The sequence below is a fragment of the Manis javanica genome, chromosome 7, assembly GCF_040802235.1.
Source record: "Manis javanica isolate MJ-LG chromosome 7, MJ_LKY, whole genome shotgun sequence".
Taxonomy (NCBI): Eukaryota; Metazoa; Chordata; class Mammalia; order Pholidota; family Manidae; genus Manis; species Manis javanica.
The window spans coordinates 77,809,001-77,834,768 of record NC_133162.1 but is presented as its reverse complement, the minus strand read 5'-3'; the positions used below and the strand labels follow the sequence as shown (position 1 = coordinate 77,834,768).

The window sequence follows — 25,768 nt, the reverse complement described above, 5'->3', positions numbered from 1 at the left end:
ATTAATTGACCGTATATGTTTAGGTTTATCTCTGGGCTCTCTGTTCTGTTGATCTATGGGTCTGTTCTGGTGCCAGTACCAAATTGTCTTGATTACTGTGGCTTTGTAGTAGAGCTTGAAGTTGGGAAGTGAGATCTCCCCTGCTTTATTCTTCCTTCTCAGGATTGCTTTGGCTATTCGGAGTCCTTTGTGGTTCCATATGAATTTTAGAAGTATTTGTTCCAGTTTGTTGAAGAATGCTGTTGGTATTTTGATAGGGATTGCATTGAATCTGTAGATATCCTTAGGCAGGGATGGCCATTTTGACAATACTAATTCTTCCTAGCCAAGAGCATGGGATGAGTTTCCATTTGTTAGTGTCCTCTTTCATTTCTCTTAAGAGCATCTTGTAGTTGTCAGGGTATAGGTCTTTCACTTCCTTGGTTAGGTTTATTCCTAGGTATTTTCTTTTTTTGATGCAATTGTTAATGGAATTGTTTTCCTGATTTCTCATTCTCCTAGTTCATCGTGTATAGGAAAGTAACAGATTTCTGTATATTAATTTTGTATCCTGCAACATTGGTGAATTCAGATATTAGTTCTAGTAGACTCAGAGTGGAGTCTTTAGGGTTTTTTATATACAACATCATGTCATCTGCAAATAGTGACAGTTTGACTTCTTCTTTACCAGTCTGGATGCCTTGTATTTCTTTGTATTGTCTGATTGCCATGGCTTGGAGCTTGAAAACTATGTTAAATAACAGTGGGGACCAAGTGGACATCCTTGTCTTGTTCCCTATCCTAGGTGAAAAGCTTTCAGTTTCTCGCTGTTAAGTATGATGTTGGCTGTGGGTTTGTCATATATGGCATTTGTTATGTTGAGGTACTTGCCTTCTAAACCCAATTGGTTGAGAGTTTTTATCATGAATGGATGTTGAATTTTGTTGAGTGCTTTTTCAGCGTCTATGGAGATGATCATGTGGTTTTTGTCCTTTTTGTTGATGTAGTGGATGATGTTGATGGATTTTTGAATGTTGTACCATCCTTGCATCCCTGGGATGAATCCCACTTGGTCATGATGTATGATCCTCTTGATGTATTTTTGAATTCGGTTTGCTAATATTTTGTTGAGTATTTCTGCAACCATGTTCATTAGGGATTTTGGTCTATAATTTTCTTTTTTTGTGGTGTCTTTGCCTGTTTTTGGTATTAGAGTGATGCTGGCTTCATAGAATGAGTTTGGAAGTATTCCTTCCTCTTCTTTTTTTTGGAAAACTTTAAGGAGAACGTGTATTGTGTCTTCTCTATATGAATGATAAAATTCAGCGGTGAAACCATCTGGTCTGGTGGTTTTGTTCTTGGGTAGTTTTTTGATTACTGATTCAATTTTGTTGCAAGTAACTGGTCTGTTCAGATTTTCTGTTTCTTCCTTTGTCAATCTTGGAAGGTTGTATTTTTCTAGGAAGTTGTCCATTTCTTCTAGGTTATCCAGTTTGTCAGCATATAGATTTTTACAGTATTCTGTAAGAATTCTTTGTATTTCTCTGTGGTCCGTCGTGGTGTTTCTTTTTTAATGTCTGAGTCTGTTTATGTGTGCAGATTCTTTTTCTCTTAAAAAGTCTGCTATGAGTTTGTCTATTTTGTTTATTTTCTCAAAGAACCAGCTCTTAGTTTCATTGTTTTTTTCTGTTGTTTTACTCTTCTCAATTTTTATTTATTTCTTCTCTGATCTTTATTATGTCTCTCCTTCTGCTGACTTTGGGCCTCATTTGTTCTTCTTTTTCAAGTTTCAGTAATTGTGACTTTATAGACTATTCATTTGGGATTGTTCTTCCTTCTTTAAAAAGGCCTGGATTGCGATATACTTTCTTCTTAGAACTGCCTTCATTACATACCACAGAAGCTGGGCCTTTGTGCTGTTGTTGTCATTTGTTTCTACATATTGCTTGATCTCTGTTTTAATTTGGTCATTGAGCCATTGACTATTTAGTAGCATGCTGTTAAGCCTCCATGTGTTTGTGAGCCTTTTTGTTTTCTTTGTATAATTTATTTCGAGTTTTATACCTTTGTGATCTGAGAAGTTGGTTGGAAGAATTTCAATTTTTTGCATTTACTGAGTCTGTTTTTGTGGCCTACTATGTGGTCTATTCTGGAAAATGTTCCATGTGTACTTGAGAAGAATGTGTATTCTGCTGCTTTTGGGTATAGAGTTCTGTAGACGTCTCTTAGGTCCATCTGTTTAGTCTGTTCTTCAGTGCCTCTGTGTGCTTGCTTATTTTCTGTCTGGTGTGTCTGTCCTTTGGAATGAGTGGTATGTTGAGTTCTCCTAGAATTTTCTTACTGGTCTGTTGCATTCTATCTCCTCCTTTAATTCTGTTAGTATTTGTTTCACATATGTCGGTGCTCCTGTGTTGCATGCATACATATTTATAATGGTTATATTCTCTTGTTGGACTGCCCCCTTTATCAATATATAACGTCCTTCTTTATCTCTTGTTACTTTCTTTGTTTTGAAGTCCATTTTTTCTGATACAAGTAACTCAACACCTGCTTTTTTCTCCCTGTTGTTTGCATGAAATATCTTTTTCCATCCCTTCACTTTTAGTCTGTGTATGTCTTTGGGTTTTAGGTGAATCTCTTATAAGTATTATATAGATGGGTCTTCCATTTTTATCTATTCTATTACTCTGTGTCTTTTAATTGGTGTATTCAGTCCATTTACATTTAGGGTAATTATCCAAAGATATGTATTTATTGCCATTGGAGGCTTTGGATTCATGGTTATCAAAGGTTCAAGGGTAGCTTCACTACTATCTAAACATCTAACTTAGCTCTCTTATTAAGCTATTATTAAGACAGTCTGATAATTCTTTATTTCTCTCCCTTCTTATTCTTCCTCCTCCATTCTTTAGATGTTGTTTTTTTTCTGTACTCTTTTGTGTTCCTTTGACTGCTTTTGTGGATAGTTGATTTTATTTTTTGCCTTTAGTGAGTACTTTGATAGTTGGCTTTCTTTGCTCTGATTTTATTTTCCTGATGACATCTATTTAGCTTTAGGAGTGCTTCAATGCAGAGCAGTCCCCTTAAAATATTCTGTAGAGATGGTTTGTAGGAGGCAAATTCCCTCAAGTTTTGCTTGTGTGTAAACTGTTTAATCCCTTTTTCAAATTGTAATGAAAAAGGATTCAGTATTCTTCGTTCAAGGCCCTTCTATTTCATTGCATTAAATATATCATGGTGTTCTCTTTTGGCCTATAACGTTTTTGTTAAGAAGTGTGATGGGTTTTCCGTTGTAAGTGATCTTTTTTCTCTCTCTGGCTACCTTTAATACACTGTCCTTGTCTTTGAGCTTTGACATTTTAATTATTATATGTCTTGGTATTGTCCTCCTTGGGTCCCTTGTGTTGGTAGATCTGTGGGCTTCCATGGTCTGAGAGATTGTTTCCTTCCCCACCTTGGGGAAGTTTTCAGGAAATATTTCTTCAAAAATATTTTCTACCCCTTTTTCTCTCTTCTTCTGGTACCCCGATAATGTGAATATTGTTCCGTTTGGATTAGCCACACAGTTCTCTTAATATTCTTTCATTCCTAGAGATCCTTTTCTCTCTGTCTGCTTCAGCTTCTCTGTATTCCTGTTGTGATTTCTATTCCATTAACAATCTCTTGCACCTCTTCCAGTCTCCTCTTAAGACCTTCTACTGATTGTTTCATTTCTGTTATCTCCCTCCAGACTTCATCCCTTAGCTCTTGCGTATTTGTCTTCAAGTCCATCAGCATGGTTATGACTTTTATTTTGAGTTATTTTTCAGGAAGACTGGTTATATCTATCTCACCAAGCCCTCTCTCTGGGGATCTCTGAGTGATTATTGATTGGAACAGACTCTTCTGGCTTTTCATGGGGACAGAAGTGATTGCACGTGTGTCTGCTGGGAGAACAAAGTCCCTTAATGCTTGCTCGTCACCTTGCCCTTCTCCGCTGCCTGTGTCGGTTACCTACACACCAAGAGCAATCTCTGGGATAATCCCGAGCTGCCATGTGCAGGGAGGCCCTTGGGATAGCCTAGAGCTCTGCCAGGTGTTGCAGGTGTGCCGGGTGTGTGCTCCTGCCAGAACTGCACCCCCTTCCTGCCTTCCTGACCTTGCTCTGGCTTCCGCTACATGTGCAAGTTACCTGCACACTGGGAGCAGTCTCTGGGGTAATCCACTGAGCTGCCATGGTAAGGGCAGCCCTCGGGATAGCCTGGAGCCCTCCGTGGGGTCGAGGACACACCGGGTGTGGTCTCCTGTGGGAACAGCACCCCTTTGTGCCTTATGACCCCTGCTCCGGCATCTGCTGCCAGTGGTGGTTATCTGCACCCCAGGAGCAGTGTCCGGAATAATCTCCTGAGCTGCCGTGGGTGAGGTGGCCCTCAGGACTGCTAGGCTCTATTCTTAAGCCTGAATTCAGGAAGTTTGTATTCCTTAACACACTATATTTCAAAATACAAACCAAAGACTTTAATTGTTGGGCTTTCAGAAGTAGCCTTTCCCATTTCCTCCAATAACCCCCTTGCCCACCATCCCCCACCAGACACATTACAAATGTCCATCATTTCTCACTTCCAAGTTAGTAACTAAATGGAACAGAGATTCAATGCAATTACCTGTTCTGCTTTCTCCACCTCAGGCCTGAGTACTGGCTCCTCCACCTCTTCATCATATATATGCTAAATATGGAAGAATATTCACTTTTAAATGAATTATAAACATCATGTGGAATAAACCATAATGGAAGATCTCAACATACAATAAAAAAGGACAAAGACAGGGAAGGAATATTTCAACAGCCAGAAGGAATGATTTTTCAAGAAATGCCTGGGGCCACTGGTCAGGGACAAAAAGCAAAGAAGAGTAATCAATTAACCAAAAAATTACATTTTATAAATACTAAGAACTACAGATTTAGAATTCAAGATGGTGGCGTGAGAGGTGAGACAGGGAATTCCTCCCCAAATCACCTACAGTGTGAAAACAGTTAATACAACTAGCCCTAAAAGAGCAACAGGAAAGAAGGCTGCACCAGACTGCATACAGACCTCACGAACAGAGCAGACGTCATGAAACAGGGTAATGTACGAAAGCCTTGATTTGGCAGGACCCAAGCCCTACCCCCACCTTAGTTCATCAGTGGGAGGAAGGAAAAGGAGCCGGAAGTGGGTGGAAGCCTAAGACTGCTGAAGACCCAACCCTGGAGGTCTGCTTTGGAGGAAAAACCTACATTGTGTGGTGCTCTGGAGGTTGGTGGGGTTGGGAAGCTGGGATAGGCAGAGTGCTTGAGAGGCTGAGACTCTGGCAGTTTGTGCAGGATGGGGATCCACAGTCAGCTACTCTGAGAGAAATGAAAGGCAGGTGGTCTGAGAGGCTTCCTAGCAATGAGAGGGCTGCTGAAGGGGGAGGGTTTGCACAGAGATGGCTATGTGGGAGAAGGGATAGGTGGACAAGTTTTTCTGGGTGCACTCTGCCCAGCAGGTTGGGAACTTTGAGGAGCTTCAGGCACTCCATCCCCCTGGTTGCCTACTCAGCTCTGCGGCCCCCCCCCCCATTGTGATATGCAGCCTGCTGAGCCTTCCTCCTGGCCTGATGGCACCTGCTTACAAACCAGCAGTCCCTGTGCTGGCCGCAGGCCAGGCAGGAGGCCCCGCGCACAACAGCTAGAGATGTCAAGCACAGAAGCTGATACCTGTGTGCTCGGCCCACTGGCTTTGATATTGGAGACAGACACTGCAGCCGGGAATCAGGAAACAGCTCTTTCCTCCCCCCAGGCACCAGCGCCACTCCCCTATGATCCCCGACCTCACTCTAGGGGCTGAGAATCACCAGAGACTAGGGCTTATGGGCACTAGAGGGCACCACATAGAATTATGAAGCATCAAAGGAACCTGGATCAGACCAAACTCTCACAATCCCCAGAAAAAGGGACAAATGAAACTGAACTCACTAATCTTCCTGAAAGAGAGTTTAAAATAAAAATCGTAAACATGCACATGGAGGTACAGAAAAATATTCAAGAAGTCAGGGATGAAATAAGAGGGAGATTCAATCAGTAAGAAATTCCATATCTGAAATGAAACATACAATGAAGGGATTTAAAAGCAGATTAGACGTAGAAGAGATGGTAAATGGAATAGAAATTAGAAAAGAGGAATACAAAGAAGCTGAGGCAGAGAGAGAAAAAAGGATCTCTAAGAATGAAAGAATATTGAGAGAACTGTGTGACCAATTGAAACTGAACAATATCCGCAATAAAGGGGTACCAGAAGAAGAGGAGAGAGAAAAAGGGATAGAAAGTGTTATTAAGGAGGTAATTGCTGAAAACTTCCCCAATCTGGGGAAAGAGACAGTTTCTCAAGACATGGCGGCGCACAGATCTTCTAACAAAAGGGACCCAAGGAAGACAACAACAAGACATATAATAATTAAAATTGCAAAGGTCAAGGCTAAAGACAGACTTTTAAAAGCAGCTAGAGAGAAAAAAGATCACATACAAAGGAAAACCCATCAGGCTATTATCAGATTTCTCAACAGAAACCTTACAGGCCAGAAGGGAGCGGCATGATATATTTAATGCAATGAAATAGAAGAGCCTTGAACCAAGAATAGTCTATCCGGCAAGGTTATCATTTAAATTTGAAGGCGGGATTAAACAATTTTCAGATAAGCAAAAGCTGAAAGAATTTGCCTCCCACAAACCACCTCTACAGTGTATTTTGGAGGGACTGCTATAGATGGAAGTATTCCTAAGGCCAAACAGATGTCACCAGGGGAAATAAAACCAGAGCAAAGTAGAACAATTAATTACTAAGCAGATCCAGAATCAAATCAACAACCTCCAAAGTCAATCAAGGGATAGACAAAGAGTACAGAATATGATACCTAACATATAAAGAAAGGGGGAGGAATAAAAAGGAGGAAAAAAAAGAACCTTTAGGTTGTATTTGTAATAGCATACAAAATGAGTTAAATTAGCCTGTTAGATACTAAGCGAATTACCCTTGACCCTTTGGTAATCACTAATCTAAAGCCTGCAATGGCAATAAGTACATACCTATTGATAATCCCCATAAACATAAAAAAATGGTCTGAGTACACCAATCAAAAGAAACAGAGTCACTGAATGGACAAAAAAACAAGACCCATCTATATGCTGCCTATAAGAGACTCACATTAAATCCAAAGACATACACAGACTGAAAGTAAACGGATGGAAAAAGATATTTCATGCAACTAACAGGGAGAAAAAAGCAGGAGTTGCAGTACTTTTATCACACGAATTACACTTCAAAATAAAGAAAGTAACAAGAGACAAAGTAGAACATTAGATAATGATAAAGGGTTAGTCCAACAGGAGGACATAACTATTATAAATATCTATGCTCCCAACACAGGATCACCAACATATGTGAAACAAATACGGACAGAATTAATGGGGGAAATAGAATGCAGTGCATTCATTTTAGGAGACTTCAACACACCACTCACTCTGAAGGAAAGATCAATCAGACAGGAAACTAGTAAAGAGACAGGGGCACTGAACAACATACTAGAACAGATGGCCCTGACAGACATCTACAGAACAGTTCATCCAAATGAAACAGGATATACATTTTCATCAAGTGCACATGGAATATTTTCAAGAATAGATCATATACTAGGCCACAAAAAGAGCCTCAGTAAAGTAAAAAAGATTGAAATTGTATCAATCAGCTTCTCAGATCATAAAGGTATGAAACAAGAAATAAATTAAAGAAAACGAAAAAGCTCACAAACGCATGAAGGCTTAATAGCATGCTCCTAAATAATCAATGGATCAATGACCAAATTAAAACAGAGATAAAGCAATATATGGAGACAATGAGAACAATAATTCAACACAGCAAAATCTGTGGGACACAGTGAAGGCTGTGCTAAGAGGGAAGTATACTGCAATACAGGCCTACCTCATGAAAGAAGACAATCCCATATGAACAGTCTAAACTCACAATTAACAAAACTAGAAAACGAAGAACAAATGAGGTCCAAAGTCAGTAGAAGGAGGAACATAATAAAGATTAGAGCAGAAATAAATAAAATTGAGAAGAATAAAACAGAAAGAATAAATGAAAGCAGGAGCTGGTTCTTTGAGAAAATAAACGAAATAGATAAACCTCTAGGCAGACTTATCAAAAAGAAAAGAGAGTCTACAAAGATAAACAGAATCAGAAATGAGAAAGGAAAAATCACTATGGACACCACAATAATACAAAGAATTATGAGAGAATACTATGAAAAATTATATGCTAACAAACTGGATAACCTAGAAGAAATGGACAACTTTCTTGAAAAATACAACCTTCTAAGGCTGACACAGAAAGAAACAGAAAATCTGCATAGACCAATTACCAGCAAGGAAACTGAACTGGTAATCAAAAAACTAACAACAAAACTTCTGGACAAGATGGTTTCACTGCTGAATGTTATCAAACATTTAGTGAAGACCTTTTATCCACCCTCCTTAAAGTTTTCCAAAAAGTAGAAGAGGAGGGAATACTCCCAAACTCATTATATGAGGCCAATATCACTCTAATACCAAAACCAGGCAAAGACGCCACAAAAAAAGAAAATTACAGACCAATATTCCTGATGAACATACATGCAAAAATACTAAACAAAATATAAGCAAAACGAATTCAAAAATACATAAAAAAGAACATCAATCATGATCAAGTAGTATTCATCCCATGGATGCAAGGATAGTGCAACATTCGAAAATCCATCAACATTATCCACTACATCAACAAAAAGGACAAAAACCACATGATTATCATCATAGATGCTGAAAAAGCACTCAACAAAATTCAACATCCATTCATGATAAAAACTCTCAACCAAATGGGTTTAGAAGGCAAGTACCTCAACATAACAAAGGCCATATATGACAAACCCACAGCCAACATCATACTTAACAGCGAGAAACTGAAAGCTTTTCACCTAAAACAGGGAACAAGACAAGGATGCCAACTTGGTCCCCAATGTTATTTAACATAGTTTTTGAGCTCCAAACCACGGCAATCAGACAATACAAAGAAATACAAGGCATCCAGACTGGTAAAGAAGAAGTCAAACTGTCACTATTTGCAGATGACATGATGTTGTATATAAAAAACCCTAAAGACTACACTCTGAATCTACTAGAACTAATATCTGAATTCACCAATGTTGCAGGATACAAAATTAATATACAGAAATCTGTTACTTTCCTATACACGATGAACTAGGAGAATGAGAAATCAGGAAAACAATTCCATTAACAATTGCATCAAAAAAAGAAAATACCTAGGAATAAACCTAACCAAGGAAGTGAAAGACCTATACCCTGACAACTACAAGATGCTCTTAAGAGAAATGAAAGAGGACACTAACAAATGGAAACTCATCCCATGCTCTTGGCTAGGAAGAATTAGTATTGTCAAAATGGCCATCCCTGCCTAAGGATATCTACAGATTCAATGCAATCCCTATCAAAATACCAACAGCATTCTTCAACAAACTGGAACAAATACTTCTAAAATTCATATGGAACCACAAAGGACTCCGAATAGCCAAAGCAATCCTGAGAAGGAAGAATAAAGCAGGGGAGATCTCACTTCCCAACTTCAAGCTCTACTACAAAGCCACAGTAATCAAGACAATTTGGTACTGGCACCAGAACAGACCCATAGATCAACAGAACAGAGAGCCCAGAGATAAACCTAAACATATACGGTCAATTAATATCCGATAAAGGAGTCATGGATATACAATGGGGAAATGACAGCCTCTTCAACAGCTGGTGTTGGCAAAACTGGACAGCTACATGTAACAGAATGAAATTGGATCACTGTCTAACCCCATATACAAAAGTAAACTCAAAATGGATCAAAGACCTGAATGTAAGTCATGAAACCATAAAACTCTTAGAAAAAACATAGGCAAATATCTCTTGGACATAAACATAAGGAACTTCTTTATGAACATATCTCCCCAGGCACGGGAAACAAAAGCAAAAATGAACAAGTGGAACTATATCAAACTAAAAAGCTTCTGTACAGCAAAGGACATCATCAGTAAAACAAAAAAACATCCTACAGTATGGGAGAATATATTCATAAATGACATATCTGATAAAGGATTGACATCCAAATTACATAAAGAGCTCACGCACCTCAACAAAAATCAAATTATCCAATTAAAAAATGGTCATAGGTGCTGGAGACAGTTCTCCAAAGAAGAAATTCAGATGACCAAGAGGCACATGAAAAGATGCTCCACATTGCTAATTATCAGAGAAATGCAAATTAAATCCACAATGAGATAAACAACAAATGTTGGCAAGGATGGGGAGAAAGGGGAACACTCCTACACTGCCAGTGGGAATGTAAATTACTTCAACCACTGTGGAAAGCAGTATGGAGGTTCCTCAAAAAACTAAAAATAGAAATACCATTTGACCCAGGAATTCCACTCCTAGGCCCTAAGAAGACAGGAGCCCAGTTTCAAGAACACATACGCACGCCTGTGTTTATCGCAGCACTATTTACAATAGCCAAGAAATGGAAGCAATCCAAGTGCCCACCAGTAGATGAATGGATAAAGAAGATGTGGCACACATACACAATGGAATATTATTACTCAGCCATAAGAAGAAAACAAATCCTACCATTTGTAACAACATGGATGGAGCTAGATGGTATTATGCTCAGTGAAATAAGCCAGGTGGAGAAAGACAAGTATCAACTGATTTCACTCATCTGTGGAGTATAAGAACAAAGCAAAAACTGAAGGAATAAAACAGCAGCAGACTCACAGAACCCAAGAATGGACTAACAGTTACCAAAGGAGAAGGGATCAGGGAGGATGGGTCGGAAGGGAGGGACAAGGGGGGAAAAAGGGGCATTACGATTAGCATGCATAATGTGGCGGGGTGGGGGGACACAGGGAAGGTAGTATAACAGAGAAGACAAGTAGTGATTCTACAGCATCTTACTATGCTGATGGACAGTGACTGTAATGGGCTATGTGGTAGAGACTTGATAATAGGGGGAGTCTTGTAACCATAATGTTGTTCATGTAATTGTACATTAATGGTAGCAAAATCATTAAAATAAAAAAGAAAACTACCCACCCACTGAAAAGATATTAAGAACTTCAAATGAATAGAAAAGAGGAAAAAAGGAAAGCTCAAACTCATTGCTGACCCAAGAGTCACAAAACAGTAAGATACCAGTTTTCATACCTTTTTGTTTAACCTCATACTTAATGCAGACAGAGCAATGATACAGGTACTCAAATGTGAGGCTACTGAGGTCGTCATCCAGGAGAACTTATCTACTAGGTAACAAGAGCTTTTAGTATTTCGAGCAATGGAAATGGTAAAGGTTAAAGTTATTTTCACCCTCTTGTTTAAAATGGTTGGTAAGTTTTTATTATCCCATTTTTATGAAAGCAGGCCAACCCCACGAATGATCTGCTAGAAGGCCAGGCATCTGACTGACTTAGACAGCATGGGCAGGCAGGCCTCTGTTTTGAAATAAGGCTATTGTTCTGGCAACTTGTTGTGATTTTCTTTTAACTTTTTATTGTTTTTTAAGCTACCAATGTAAAATATGCGTGTTATAAATAGTGGGGTGATGAAAACACTCTGAAATTAGATACTGGTAATGGTTACAAAACATGAATATACTAAAACCTACTGGCTTGTATTAACTGTTAAATGGGTGAATTTTATGGTATGTTAATTGTACTCATTTAAAACTAAGTCAATTTAAAGATATATGTGAGAAGAATATATTTAAAAACATTCCATCCCTACATCCAACATAAACCTCAGAATAACTAAGGTAAGCTTGGTGTGGGTGCCTTTATGTTTTCTGTGGCTCTAATGCAAATACACACAGACATAAGCAAATATTCAGAGTTCTCCCATCCTTTCTGCTTCTGAATAAAAATGCAACCAATCACATTCCTCTGCCCCAGTTTTTTACTTAAAGCTCTCATAAACCACTTTCCAGATCAATGAATACAGATTTGACTCAGTTTTTTAAATATCTGCGTAATATTCTTTGGCATGAACTTCACCATAACTAATTTGACAGCTCCTCATTGGTAAACATTGCTCCAGTTTTTGGTGTTATAAACTGCTGTAAACATATAAACATATATATTCTTAGGCCCTGGCCCTTTTATTGCTACAGGCTTCCCAAAATAGGATTGCTATACCAAAAGACAAAGCTGATTTTTAATCTTATTTGGTACTTCAGGATTACTATCCATAAATGTGTAATAACTCACCCTGTCACCACCAATGTATTCAAATACCCATTTCCCAAACCTTTGCCAGCAGTGGATATTGTCCACCTTTTAAAAATATCTGCCAATTCAATCAATGTTTTTAAATATTCCTATCTTCTGACTAAAGAATTATTTTTCTTGAAATTTAGTTACAAGAATAATCATAAATCCAAACAGTAAGATGCTTATAACAAATTTTAGTGGACAGTCACAAACTGAATTTGTAATTCTATGTAATTCCAATCACTATGCCATAGGATTTTCTGTGGAATTTAGCAAAATCCTCAAATTCACAAATCCAAGGATAACCATGACAATTCCGAAAAAAAGAAGTCGTGGGGACTTGCCTATTAAGACTTATGAGAAGTACCTATTAAGTACCTATAAGACTATTATGAGAAATCTCATATTTAAGATTGCGATGCTCACATACAGCAAATAAACAAAAGACAGAAACAAGAGACAGGCCGACAGTCACATGTAAGCATGATTTTAGATTCATAAGAACACACACAAATGCATATACACCCATACACACAGTCAGTGAAAAGGGAAAAACACAAAACACAACCCCTACCTCAGCCTACACAACACGCACTCCTACACAGCCATACAGATGTATCCACTCTAGGCAGGAAGAATAAAAAGGCAGAGATACAAAGGAACCCTCACCCAAAATGTGTAGAGTTAAGGCAAAAATAAAAATAGGGAGTTGGTTCCTTTGATGCAAATATGGCAAATTATTAAAATCTGTCAGTGCAGGGTGATGTGTATTATTAGCAGTGTGACTATTACCCATTTTTTCATAGACATATGAAATTTCATTAAAGAATTTGATATCAAAGGATTGTTAAATTATGACAGTCATATAAAGGAATTAAGAACAACTAAGTTCACAAGTCTTAAAGATGTGTTAAAAGACTTATAAGTTAATATTAAGAAAAATGAGGCCTACAAAAAAAATAATATATATATATGTATACACACACACACACACACACACACACACAGAGAGAGAGAGAGAGAGAGAGAGAGAGATGGGGTGAAGAAAGAAAAGGTTAAAGTAAAAAAAAAGCAAAGACTAGAAAGAAAGACATATGCCAAAACATTCAATGGTATGTCTCTTTCATACTTTCATACTTTTTAACTATGTCAATCCTTCCTACAACGAGTGTTCATTACTTTTTTAACAAGAAAGGAAAAAACTGAAAGCCCAACGTCTGCAAGGCATTCGGACTATACGCCAAAAAGATGCTAGGAGGCTAGCATCTAAAATTTTCTGATGCTGCTTCTTTTTCTAGGTTTTTTCCTAATGGTTCTATAAAAATAAAAAATTTGGGGGATGATTTTCAGACAAGAACAAAAAAATATTTATCTTAAAATTGAGACTTCCAGACATAGCAGCTACCAAGGTCACCTTAGACTTTAAATAGCAAGACCAATTCACCTAAAAGGTTGAGCTTCACACTGAAGTCTAAACAGCACCAACACCCTACTTTTTTTCCTGCCCACCTTTAAAAACTGCCTCATATCACATCAGCAGCCTCCAGCTGGAAAAGTCAAACAGGACATCTAAGAAACCAACAAATACATGAATCCCCTGGGATCTTTCAAGGGTGACTTGGACAATGTATCTCAAGTACTCAGTACCCAGCAGACAATTAACCCTAAATTCCTTCGCCCTTAACAGGCTGAACTCAAAGCGTCACATGTTTTTTGGTAATTTTAAAATCAGGTAGTTATTCCCAGAATTGTGAACAATTTTTGGTATTTCCCCTCAAAGGATCTTTCCTCATTTGGGGAGACCGCATAAGAGGGGAAGGTAGGGAACTGGAGAAAAAGGGACTAGAAGCCAGGGACTTCTTAACAGATCATATACAGCCCTTGCCCTTTTCATCTGTTTTCTCATTCCTTCATCCAAATACTCACTAAGTCCCCACATATAAGGCTTGTGCCGAGCCCAAGGAAAACATTTAACAAAAATATGGGGCTTGATTTAGTAGGGGAGTTTAATGTATCAAATCACATAAAAAAATGTAGACTTGTAATTGTGGGGCATGCTACTAATGAAGTCATTAACTAGGTCACAATGTTTCAGGTCAAATTCCTAAATTAACAGATTAATGAAGCTTTAAGAACTGTACTCCTTTCTGATAACACATTTATGCACTAGCCACTGTTAACTAGTCTTTCTCCCCCTTCAGAGTCCTCTCTTAAGCCTTTACTAAAGGTACTAATTTCTGTTGCCCTAGAAAGTCCTGATTGCTCTTCAGTTTCACAACTCTGTAATGCAGTTTGCAACCTGGTAGCTACTCCAGGTTAATTACTAAAATCCAGAAACATGACTTTGAAATTCTTTCCAATAAACTGCCATGAACCAAATAGCACCATCATTCAAGCCAGAAGTATAATACATGAATGAGTACCAGTGACAGGGTTTGAAGAAAACACATAAAAAGCTAAATCACTGCCATATGTATTTCCAGTATGTAGATTTTTTTCAGACTTCTATTAAGCATTAGCTCTGCCATATCATTATGCTCTGCCACAAATGAAAAGAACATGTAATGGCATAATGAGGCCTGGGGAACAGATAAATTTGCCAATGACAACAGGCCCATCTAGTGTGGAATTCTGGTGGCAGATGGAAGGGGAAGAGGCATAAGGGGCAGGAGAAATGGATGGAAAACGGAGTCCAAGAAGTGAACAGAAATAAAGAACTATTATAAAAAAGAAAAAAAGAGAAAGAAAAAGAAAAAAAGGAAGAAAAAGGTCAAGAAAACACACAAAAAACCCCACAAAAACTAAATCATGGAAAACTCAGAATCTAAGAAAACTTGGCCAAAAAAAACAGCTGGAGAAAAAAAAGGCCTAAAGGCTGTGATTCAGAAAGAGAAATTTGTAATCCCCACTCACCCCCATCGTCAAAGATCAATCAGGTATCAATCGAGTACCAATGGGATACAGGCACATCAGGTACAAAAGAAGCCTCCTAGTTCTATTCCTTGCCCAATCTAGAGCTGCAACACTGACTACAGAGAAGAGCTGGGCACCTAATTCAGCAAGAAAAGGCACAGAATGAGAGCAACAAGTATATTTAAGAGGACACCAAATTCAGCTTAGTGAAAACCTGATGGGGCTGCATCTATCAGTAGTAGAGGTGAGTCCTGTAAACTTCCTCTTCCAGTAAGAAAGATGCTCAGGACCAAGCACGGACATTCTGTACAGACAATCAGAAAATAACTACAGAGTTTACTAGAATTCTCATTACATTTTAAACTTACTGACAAAGAGATTTCTAAGAATTTTATTAAGATCTTTATTTCACACATAGCGCCTAAAAAAGCTACTAGCAGTAGCATTTCAACCCAAACTACTAAAAAATGCACAATGATGCATAAGATACCTACATGACAGTATTTTATCTTAATCCTGATTCTTGGGCTTTTTACAATCTTCCATTTTCCAAATCTTTTCTATTACTGTACATCTAACAGTCTCAGGAGATAGCCAACTTTAACAAAATCATTTTTTCACAAATTAAGTAATGCTGATAGTCAGTCACCCTATGAGAAATACAGATCAACTTAAGTTTCCACTCCATCCTCATCTCTTAACAGCCTCTTCACTCACCCAGCTCCAGCCACACTTGAGCCCTTTCTATTACTATAGTGTAACAGAAAACTGTAATCTTCTCTAAAAAAGGCTCTAATTTATGTATTACCAGGGCCTAGCACTTTGAAATACAATATACAGACAAAAATCACACACAGGTTAAAGCTCAATAATTGTTTAAGGATGAGTCTTACCAGATTTGGCCATAACAACAAAACATTAATGAGAATATTCCAAGTAAACATATAGGCCTATAATATACTTTATCAGAACATATGGACACAGTGACTGCAACCACATGCTGGTGTCCAAAGGATTAGAGCAGGAGTATGGCTCTCCTTACAGAATGTGCACAAGGGTTGAGGGCCACACAATTCAGCACAACTGCTAGCTATTCTCAATACTAAGGGAAAGACTAGAATATGAGGAAATTTCATTATTAAACTTTTTAAAGGCTTGGCAAAAAAATATTTTCTTCACTTTAGTGATTTTAAAAAACGGATTAACCCTAGAGAAAGAAGCTTCAATTACCCAGAACCACTGTGTCTATCAAAATTTGGGAGGGACCCTAATAATAGATTACATAGTATCACAATGACTCCTGCTCCTAGGAAAAAGTATTACGTGTAAATTCGAGGTAACTAAGTAATAACTCACGTTTTCAATGAACTGGGTATTAGACAGCATAAGGAAGTCATTGAAGACATTATGTAGGCGACAATCTGTGGCTTTAGTTTCCTGAATTAGTCCATCCACTTGTTACTTGATTTCATGGGTCCTAGAGATAATCTGCTGTGAAAATTCCTGCAGAAACTGTAGTAGCTATTTAAAAAATGAACGTACAGTAGTATCACTATTTTATGCATCTATTGTGTGTCAAAACAAGAACCCATTCCCATTCACCTCTGTGTGTTGACGTGTATTGAAATGTGAAAGTGATCATTTCTGACGGTACTAAAACCAAACAATTCAAAGACATCACCAAAGCTCATCAAAACAGTGGCAAGGAGTCAACGAGTACTTGCTATTTTATTTCCGGAGGAATTTTCAAGTCCTATTTGGTTGTCATTTGTACAGGGATCACAAAGAGTAAAATAAAACTGCCACTCTGATCCAGAAAGTGCTATTCATATGGGACTTAAGAATCACAGTTCTGAGCGTCTTGGGTCCTTGCCCTGAGGAGTACCATGCAAGGATATCCACATACTGACGGCTCTACCCCCGAATCAGTCCAGGTCCCAACTTGGAACCGCCTCACCAGTGCCACAGTCATCCCCCGGCGCGGCGGAAACCTATCTGCCCCGTTCAGGTGCATCGCTAAGAACCCCAAATCAGGCAAAGAACTCCGCGTCTGGGCAGCAGGCAGAGTGGGGGCGCTCAGCGGCTACGGTCAGCCCCCGCCCTGGTGCCAAGAGACCGCCACAGTGGAGTTTTCGAGGGAGAGAAGGGATGCGTTAAGACCAGAAGCAGCGGGGCGCACTGGATGTTGAGGGAATCAAGGCTCCATCCTCCAGCTCGCAGGCCGGGGGCCATCCCAGGCGGCCTGCCCTCCCCTCCGGTCCCTGGGGCCAGCCTCTCACGCCCGGGTCGGCCGCCAGCGACCAGCTCTGGCTGCTTCTGCGGATCTCCTCCACCGACCAGGGCCGCTCCCACACGGGCTCCGACGCCGGTGTCCGCTCCTGGTCGGGGGTTGTCCCGTTCTGCAGCGAAAAGGACAAGAAGAGGGGCTGAGCCGCAGGGAGGCCGCAGCCCGAGCCACCCCGACCAGACCGCGGCCCGCCCTCCTCACCATCCCGGCAGTGAGGCTGCGCCGGCTCGCGCGGGAACCACACCCTCCCACACACGAAGATTTCCGGAAGCCGAGCTCCAAGCAGGTCGGGCTCAGCACGTGACCTAAACTCACGGGAACTCACACGCACGTGACCGGGCGTGTGGCGCAGCCGGAAGGAATCTGCGGCCTCCGCTGGGGACGGGAGGTAGGCGGCATGCAAGCTGGGGGGCGAAGCTGGAGAACGTAAGGCTTCGGACGCCAGGCGGCGCTGGAGGGGTGGGGTCAGTCCGGTCACACTTCACCGAAAAGCGCAGATGACTGCGCCGTCATCAGCCTTTGGAGCACACAGCCAGCCCGCGCGTCCCGAGGAGCGCAAAGGGCAGTTGTGGAACCAGTCTAGGGCTTTAGACGTCGGGGATGTGGCAGGAGGAAAAGCTCGTCCCTGCTGAGCCCCTTCCATGCTGCACCTCCGCTGCCTGTCGCAGAGCCGGTATACAGGTGCTCAGTAAATGGAGAATGACCTATCTAGCTGTCATCATGCTTCTGGTAACATGCTTAATGTCAACTCACTTTGTAGGGCCTACTTAAAATACTTTACTCCCTTGGCATTGCCCAGAGATTCAAGTCCAGGCTTCTCATACGGCGGGCAAAAACCCTATATAATCTGATCCCTTCCTGCAAATGCATCTTCAACTCTCCCATCTCCCCACTATGCTCAATGATCAGCTATTTTATCTCACACTTTCTTGAAGTTCCTTCTGCTGAGTCCCTCTTGTGCTACTTAAACTTACTTTTTAAAGTAAAGATCCCAATTTCATCCCATGCCTTTGTGCCCAAGACCAAGTTATCGAACCTCCCTGAGCTTTCCGCAGTGAAAGACAAATAAATTATCCGCAGGGATGTGATAGTAAATGTGATAATATTTGTATAACAGCTAGCACGGTGCCTGCCATACCATGGGCATTCAACAGATCTGACCACTTCTCCTGTGCCATTTGTCTAACTCTTGGACTTCTTTGTTTTTGCCTCTATCACCACAAAACTCCCTTGATTATCCCCAGTATAGTTTATATGCCCCTCATTTACTTTCTATATGTTTCATATGTAATATCAAAGGATTACCTTGTATTGTCATTTACTTAGGTATCTTGTCTCCCCCTTAATAATAGCAAACATATATGAAGTGCTCAGTATTTCCCATTTTATTTAAATCCTATTTCTCACAGTGACCCTAGGAGGTAGGTACTATTATTCCCATGTTGTAGTTGAGGAAACTGAGGCACAAAAAGCTAAGTAACTTCAGGGAAGGATAACTAAGGTTAGACAGTCAGTAAAGAGGCAGAACCAAGAACCCGCACAGTTAGCCGTTACGTTACAGTGTAGCTAGTCTTTCTTAAGGGAACTACATTTTTCAGTTGCCATCTACCAACCTGCTAGTCATCATTAAAAATAATACAGTATAAGGAATATAGTAAAAAATATTATAATAACTTTGTATACTGAGAGAAGGTAACTATGCTTACAATGGCGAGCATTTAGTAGGGTAATTGTTGAATCACTATGTTGTACACCTGAAACTAATACAATATTGTATGTCAACTATGTAAACAACACTTCAAAAAATTTTTTAATTTTTAAAATAAAATCACTTCACAAAAATAATTTTAAAATTAAAAAAATAAAATGTATGAAACTATGGATAATGACATTGTCCAAAAATATAATTTAAAGTCCTACATAGGAATATCTCCTAAAGGTGTAGCTAAAATGACAAAAAACATTCAGCAATAGTTACTCATAAGAATTTATATATTCATATATAAATTTATTTTTCAAATCAATATGTTGACATCCCACTATTAAAAAAAACCCAAATCCAAAAACTTCAGAATTTGATTAGTAAAATTGAGACGAATGAGTTATCAAGTTATCTAACATCACCATGGGCCACTTCGGTCACTGTGTGGATGAACTTGGCTTCAAGGTGCATTAACAACCTTAATCTATATCCCACTTCTCAAAGCTCCTCATCACCTGCACCTGGATCTTACCACCTGAAACTTTCTTACTTCTAAATCTATAGAAAAGCCTCTTAAACTTTCAGATCTCTCTCTTGTTCACTGGTCTGTTCTCAACTAACCCAAGCCTCAGTCTCTCAATGCCTCTTTCCCCCCCTTTCCACCCTTTTAGCTTTACTTCCTTGCCTGTGCTGCCTAGAGCCCATGGTTTGGCCTTCAGCTTCCTTGACAGTCCTTTAATATCCTCACTTTATGTTTTGACACATACTCTCTGCCAGCTCCTAACTTTAAATCAGTCCAACTATACCCTTTCTCCTTTTCTGCACCTAAGTTCCTGAAAGAAATCACCACAAATTCGTATTCTGCAAATTTGGTTGGACCTTCAGCACTGATTAGCAGTCTTTTAACTTATCCTTGATCTTTATACTTATCCTTGATCAGCTCCCTTCTATAAACTTCATCACATTTTTCAACATATCCAACCCACCTGCCTCTGTGAGAGAAAACAGACTTCCTCTTCTCACCTAGTACCTAAAGGGTTTCTGTGTGTACACTTTCCGTATCTCACAGTTCTTTATTTGCACAAAACAGAATTTGACTGGAAACTCAAAGAAAATACAATTTTTTGTAAAGATAGTACAAAGCTTACAGAACTTAAGGAACAGCTAAGCAGACATGTTTTGGGAAGAGCATAACTAGAGAAACTCATAATGTCCTTTGAGCCACTGTCATCAGAATGACTCAGCTCTAATCATTTGCCTTCGTGTTTTTCTTTTCAAGTTTCAAATTCCTAAGATAAATAGAATCTAACTGGCATTCCTTAGGTTATATTCCCACTCCTCTAATTAGTACTTCTACCAAGACTACACAGAATGGAAAGAAGTGTGTCTCCAAACATACATTTGGGACTGTTAACCATAAGCAGTGAGAAGCAATGCAGAGCAAACAGAAACAACAGGCTCTGTGCTCCCTCAACCCCTTTCTTCCAGTCTGGTAAAGCAATCCCTGCTCTTGCCCAGGACTGATAACCATGCTCTTGACAGAACCCCTCCTGCCTCCCCTGGGATGGTGCCATCTTGAACTCCCCTTCCTGGGATAAACCTGTGGATTAATCCTGCTGTCTTTACTGGCCCTTCTCCCATAGACCTTTTCGTGTTTTTCAGTATTGTCTTTTATTGAAGTTGTTCTCACATTAGAGAATTCTTACACTGCCATAACCATGCCTGAAAATTCATAAAAATCTACGCATCATATAGTATATAAAACTTAAATTCATGTGCATTTTGAAAAGTTCACAATCGTTTACATAGTTACAAGTGTTGGAATTTTAAATCAGCTACAGGTCTTTAGATTTTTGGTACTATAAGATATTAAGTAATACTCCCATATATTTATCTCAGTTTCTCTCTCAATAATATGATCTGACACAAGATTTTGCCAGAAAAGAAGCATATTTTTCAGGGAAAATACATGCTTCAACATCTAAGAGATTATTTGTCATCTTGTTGGTCTTCAAGTGAAATTTTCAGTTTAACCAACAATCCTTTGTTTTTCTTTTAAGCACCTACCTCCCCTTGGTTCAGCTACTCACCCAAATACATCATAAGTCAGGCATTCAGCCTGCACCCTCAAATAATAACCAAAATCTTTGTCAGAAGTGGCTGTTACATCTATCAAAAAACATTGCAACCCTCCTATGAGTTCAATTCTTGAAGGCACAGTTTAATTAAACCTAAACTACTATAGGAAATGCTCCCTGTCAGGATTAGGTTTACTCACCCATATGCTTCACTCTTTCCATTTGCAAATCTGAAACTCCTGCATTTGGTAAAGAGATTGGCTTTATATATAAAGAAACATATATATTGTAAAGGAGTGCAGAGAGCATTAAGAGTCAGGAAAAAGAACTAATAAAACTTAGCTAAACCTTAACAGCAGACCATTCCGGAATAGTAAGAGATTCAATGTCTAAATTTAGAGAGAGACCAGATCAAAGGAAGAGAGAGTGAGAGGCCATCCAAGGGCTATTTGAATCCTAGTTTACTAAATCCCCATGGTTTACAATCCTGATAGCCACCCTGGCAGGGCCCTTGCTTATTTTTATACTGCTTCTCACTTTAGGTCCCTGTATCTTAAACCAGCTAATAGCCTTTGTTAGGGAAAGAGTGAGTGCTGTTCAGGTGCTAATGCTGAGACTGCAGTATCATTCACTCGCACAGCAGGAAGAAACAAACATTCCATGATTGGAATGGTCAAAGGAAAGTGGGGAAATGTAGAATCTAAGCATTAGTAAGATTAGTAAATTAGCATAAGCATAGCCATCTTAGAAACCTAGAAACCATTTTCTGAGAGTGTGACTCAGAGGAAAAAAAAAAAAAAAAACAAACCCTGGGCCTGGGTAAGGCCTTGAAAAACAAGTTAATCATGAGCACCGGGTGGTGGGCAGCTGTGACCCTTGGTCAGGTAACCTTGGTCAGTTAATCTTACATACCAAGCTTATCGTGCAGAACCTCCCTAACCATTGAGGAGTAGTCTTACCCTGCCCTTGCTTTACCCGAGGATATATGTCTTGCAAGAATAATGTATAGTTATAGAAAATTGCTATGAGTTAAGTGCTTTGAAATTGCTATATAAACCCTTGGCTCTGAGTGCTCGGGGTCCTTGTTGAGACCCGCTGCATCGGGCTGACTTGGACCCCAGCTAGCTGGCTGAATAAAGACTTTGCTTGAATTTACATCTCTATGCCTGTGTAGTTTGTTCTCTGGGGAAGCCTCGGAAGCCTGGACCCTAACATATATATATAAATAAACATATATAATCTGTATATTTAAATGTTCATAATGAATATGTATTATATAGAGTATATTTATTATATGTAATTATTATATACGGTTTGAATTTTTCTTTTAATGTTTTATTTTTCATTTGAATTCATTTCAGGTTTTGTTTTCCAGTTAACAAAACAGTACAAAGAATTCCCATATATATTTTATCCAGTTTCAAACGTTTGTAAGTTACTGTGGGTAAAATTGTAACATTTCCAGAATATCTTGCCTGGCTTTAGTGCATTTGCATATCCTCAGGGCTGGAAAGAAGTTCATCTTCATATCAATGGGTAATTACCTGGGCAACCAAGGGTGTGTCTGAATCAGAGAGGTTAAAGGGAGGGGTTTGCTTGCTTGCTTGCTTCCTTCCTCCAGAGCAGAGGAGAGAGAGAACCCTGGAGTGCAGTTTGTAAGCAATAAACATGTTTTAAACTTTATTTCTCCCTTTGACTGATTTTGATTTTTAGAGGTATTTTGCCCTGGAATTTCCTCTCCCCGGACTTACACTGACATAAATACAGTACAATCAAAACCAGTAAATTAGTATTAGTGCACTATTATTATCTAACCTACAGTCCTCACTCAAATCTCATCCCTTGTTTGTGTCCCGTGATGAATTCCATCCAGGAGCACACAGTTCACTTGTCATGTTTCCTTAGGCTCCTTTAATCTTGGAAAATTCCTTTATCTTTTTCATTCACGACCTTAACTCTTTTGAAGACTACTAGCCTATTGTTTTATAAAATCACCCTCAAATTTGGTTTCTCTGTTTCCTCATTAAATTCAGGTTATGGCTCTTTTAGGGAGAATGCAGTGCAGAAAAAAAACAAACATGCAAGAATATTTAGGAAAGCAATGAACAGGGAAGGCTGAGGGGGACTAGCTTTACTAGACATGAAAACGTACTATTGAGACAGGGACTGTGGATGTAGTCAGAGTAGGGTGAGGGCCTCCGAAGGCGGCAGGGAGAGATATTTGCAGTCAGAGCAATGTAACTACATGAAAGGAAACCTCCCTACTAAAACTCTAGGTTAAACATTGAGCTCTAGAATCATTGTTCAGTGAAATCAGTTAATGTTCCCCAGATAAAAAAGAGTAGCACATGTTTTATTATGCTAACCATTTATAATCATGTGTAAGGTTCTCTTTAGCATACTAAAAGGCCCAGGCCTATGTGCTGTCTTTCCTCCTTCAGATCTGATGAAGTGATTCTGCAAACTGGGTAACTAATTTAGCAAGTAAGCCCAGGCATAAACAACACAGTAAAAGGCAGGAAGGATTCCATCTTAAAGATAAGATTGCATTTTAATACCCAAGAAGTTGAGACGTTAGAAATTCTTAACCTACTCTTTAGCAAACAATATCTAGGCGCACCTTGGGGGCTGAGCAGGTGGCCTTGTTTCATATGCTCCCAGACCAAGATGCTGCTATCTCAGAGAGAAATTATCGGAGGAAGTTACTTGTGTTAAGTTAATTCTAAATATTCAGGGACCACTTAATAAGTTCACACCCCTAAGTTTTTCCATGTTCTCGAAAAATCCTCAGCTGCCTATAAAACCCCCTAGACAACGCACCACTATGGACTCTCTTGTCCCCTCCTGGCATGAGCCAGGAGCTCTGTCCTTTCACTTTATCTCTAAATAAAAGCCTGTACCTTGCTCTCCTACCTTGGCTGTTTGTGAAGCTCATTCTTCGGCTCCGCAAACAAGAACCCCGGCATCACTATAAGGCCTCTACAATTAAAACAGTGTGGTATCAGTGCATGGGTAGACAAACAGAGCAGTGGAATAGGAGAGAAAGCCCCAAAATAGACCCTATCTATTTGGAAATTTAGAATATTGATAAAGGTGGCATCTCAAGAAAATGGTACAGAAATGGGCTTTTACAAAAAAGGTGCAGAAACAACTGGTTAACCATGTGGAAAAAGATAAAAGTAGAACCATACCTAACACTTGACATAAAAATAAATTCCAACTGGATTGAAATCTAAATGTAAGAAATGAAACCATACAAGTAATAGCAGAAAACATGAATAACTTCCTCTGTAACCTCACTGTAGGAAAAAGTCTGGGACCCAAAATACAGAACATTAAGAGAAATGACTGATAAATTTAAATACATAGAAATAAACTTTTTTCATGGCCAAGAAACCATCATAAATAAAGTCAAAAGACAATGGACAAACCAGAAGAAAATATGTACAACATGTCTCACAGAGGAATGACTAAAATCCCTCACACCTAAAGGACTCCTCATAATTGAGTGGCAAAAGATCAAAAACTCAATAATGAAGATTGAAAAAAGAAAAGAAAAATGGCACTTACCTGAGAAAAATATGCTCAAATATTCAAAAATTAAAAGCAAATTAAAACAGCACACATACTATTTTTTCACCTAACAGACTGGCAAAAATTAGAAAGTATGACAGCACATTCTGTTAAGGCTGTGCAGAAAGCCTTTCTAGCACAGTATTGGTGGGAATGCAGCCCAAACGGCAGGGGAACTTGGCAATAGCTAGCAATATCCAGCAAAATTATACATGTATTTTTTCACCCAGGAATACCAACTTGAGAAATTTACCATGAAGATACATTTCCAACAATATGAAAAACATATGAACAAGGATGTTCAATGCAGAATTCTTTGTAATTGCAAAAGCTTGAACACAACCTATAAGCCCACCAAGAATTAGAAAGCAACTGCTGATATCTGGGAGCTGATTTGGTACTCTCAGCTAGTCCTGTAGTTCTGTTGAACATAACCAACTGAAGGTCATGCAGCATTGTTTGTCCCCATGAATAGTTTTAGACTGTGGAAACTCCTGAGGTTAGAATTAATTCCAAAGAGAAATAGACAGGGGAGGAGGTTTGCTGATTTTGACGGAGCATAATATAACCTAGAAGTGCTTAGATTAAGTTTTACCTGTGAAGCTACCATGGAGACTCTAAATGGAAGTTATTGCAATTGCAGTCACACCAAGATTTGTGACCTTGGCAAAGCACAACAGATACATGGCTTTCTCCTCTGCCTGTGCACATTCACAGTGTTGCTAGTGTAAGTATTACAGTAGATCTATACAGGACTCACTAATTTAACATGAGCTTTGGTATCCGATAGACCTGAAGTCAAAATCCCATGCTGTTTTTTTTCTTTTTTTGGTATCATTAATCTACAATAACATGAAGAACACTATGTTTACTAGGCTACCCCCTTCA

The 25,768-nt window shown here is 39.2% G+C and overlaps 1 protein-coding gene across 1 annotated transcript in view; it reads right to left on the bottom strand.

Annotated features, from left to right (window-relative positions):
- LOC140850310 (WASH complex subunit 2-like) overlaps positions 1–17,254 on the bottom strand; it is an 83,963-nt gene extending 66,709 nt beyond the window's left edge. The window contains 3 exon segments of the mRNA XM_073240050.1: positions 4,623–4,685; positions 16,597–16,761; positions 17,147–17,254. Coding sequence (XP_073096151.1) covers positions 4,623–4,685; positions 16,597–16,761; positions 17,147–17,254 — 336 coding nt within the window.
- Between the last annotated feature and the right edge of the window lie 8,514 nt (positions 17,255–25,768).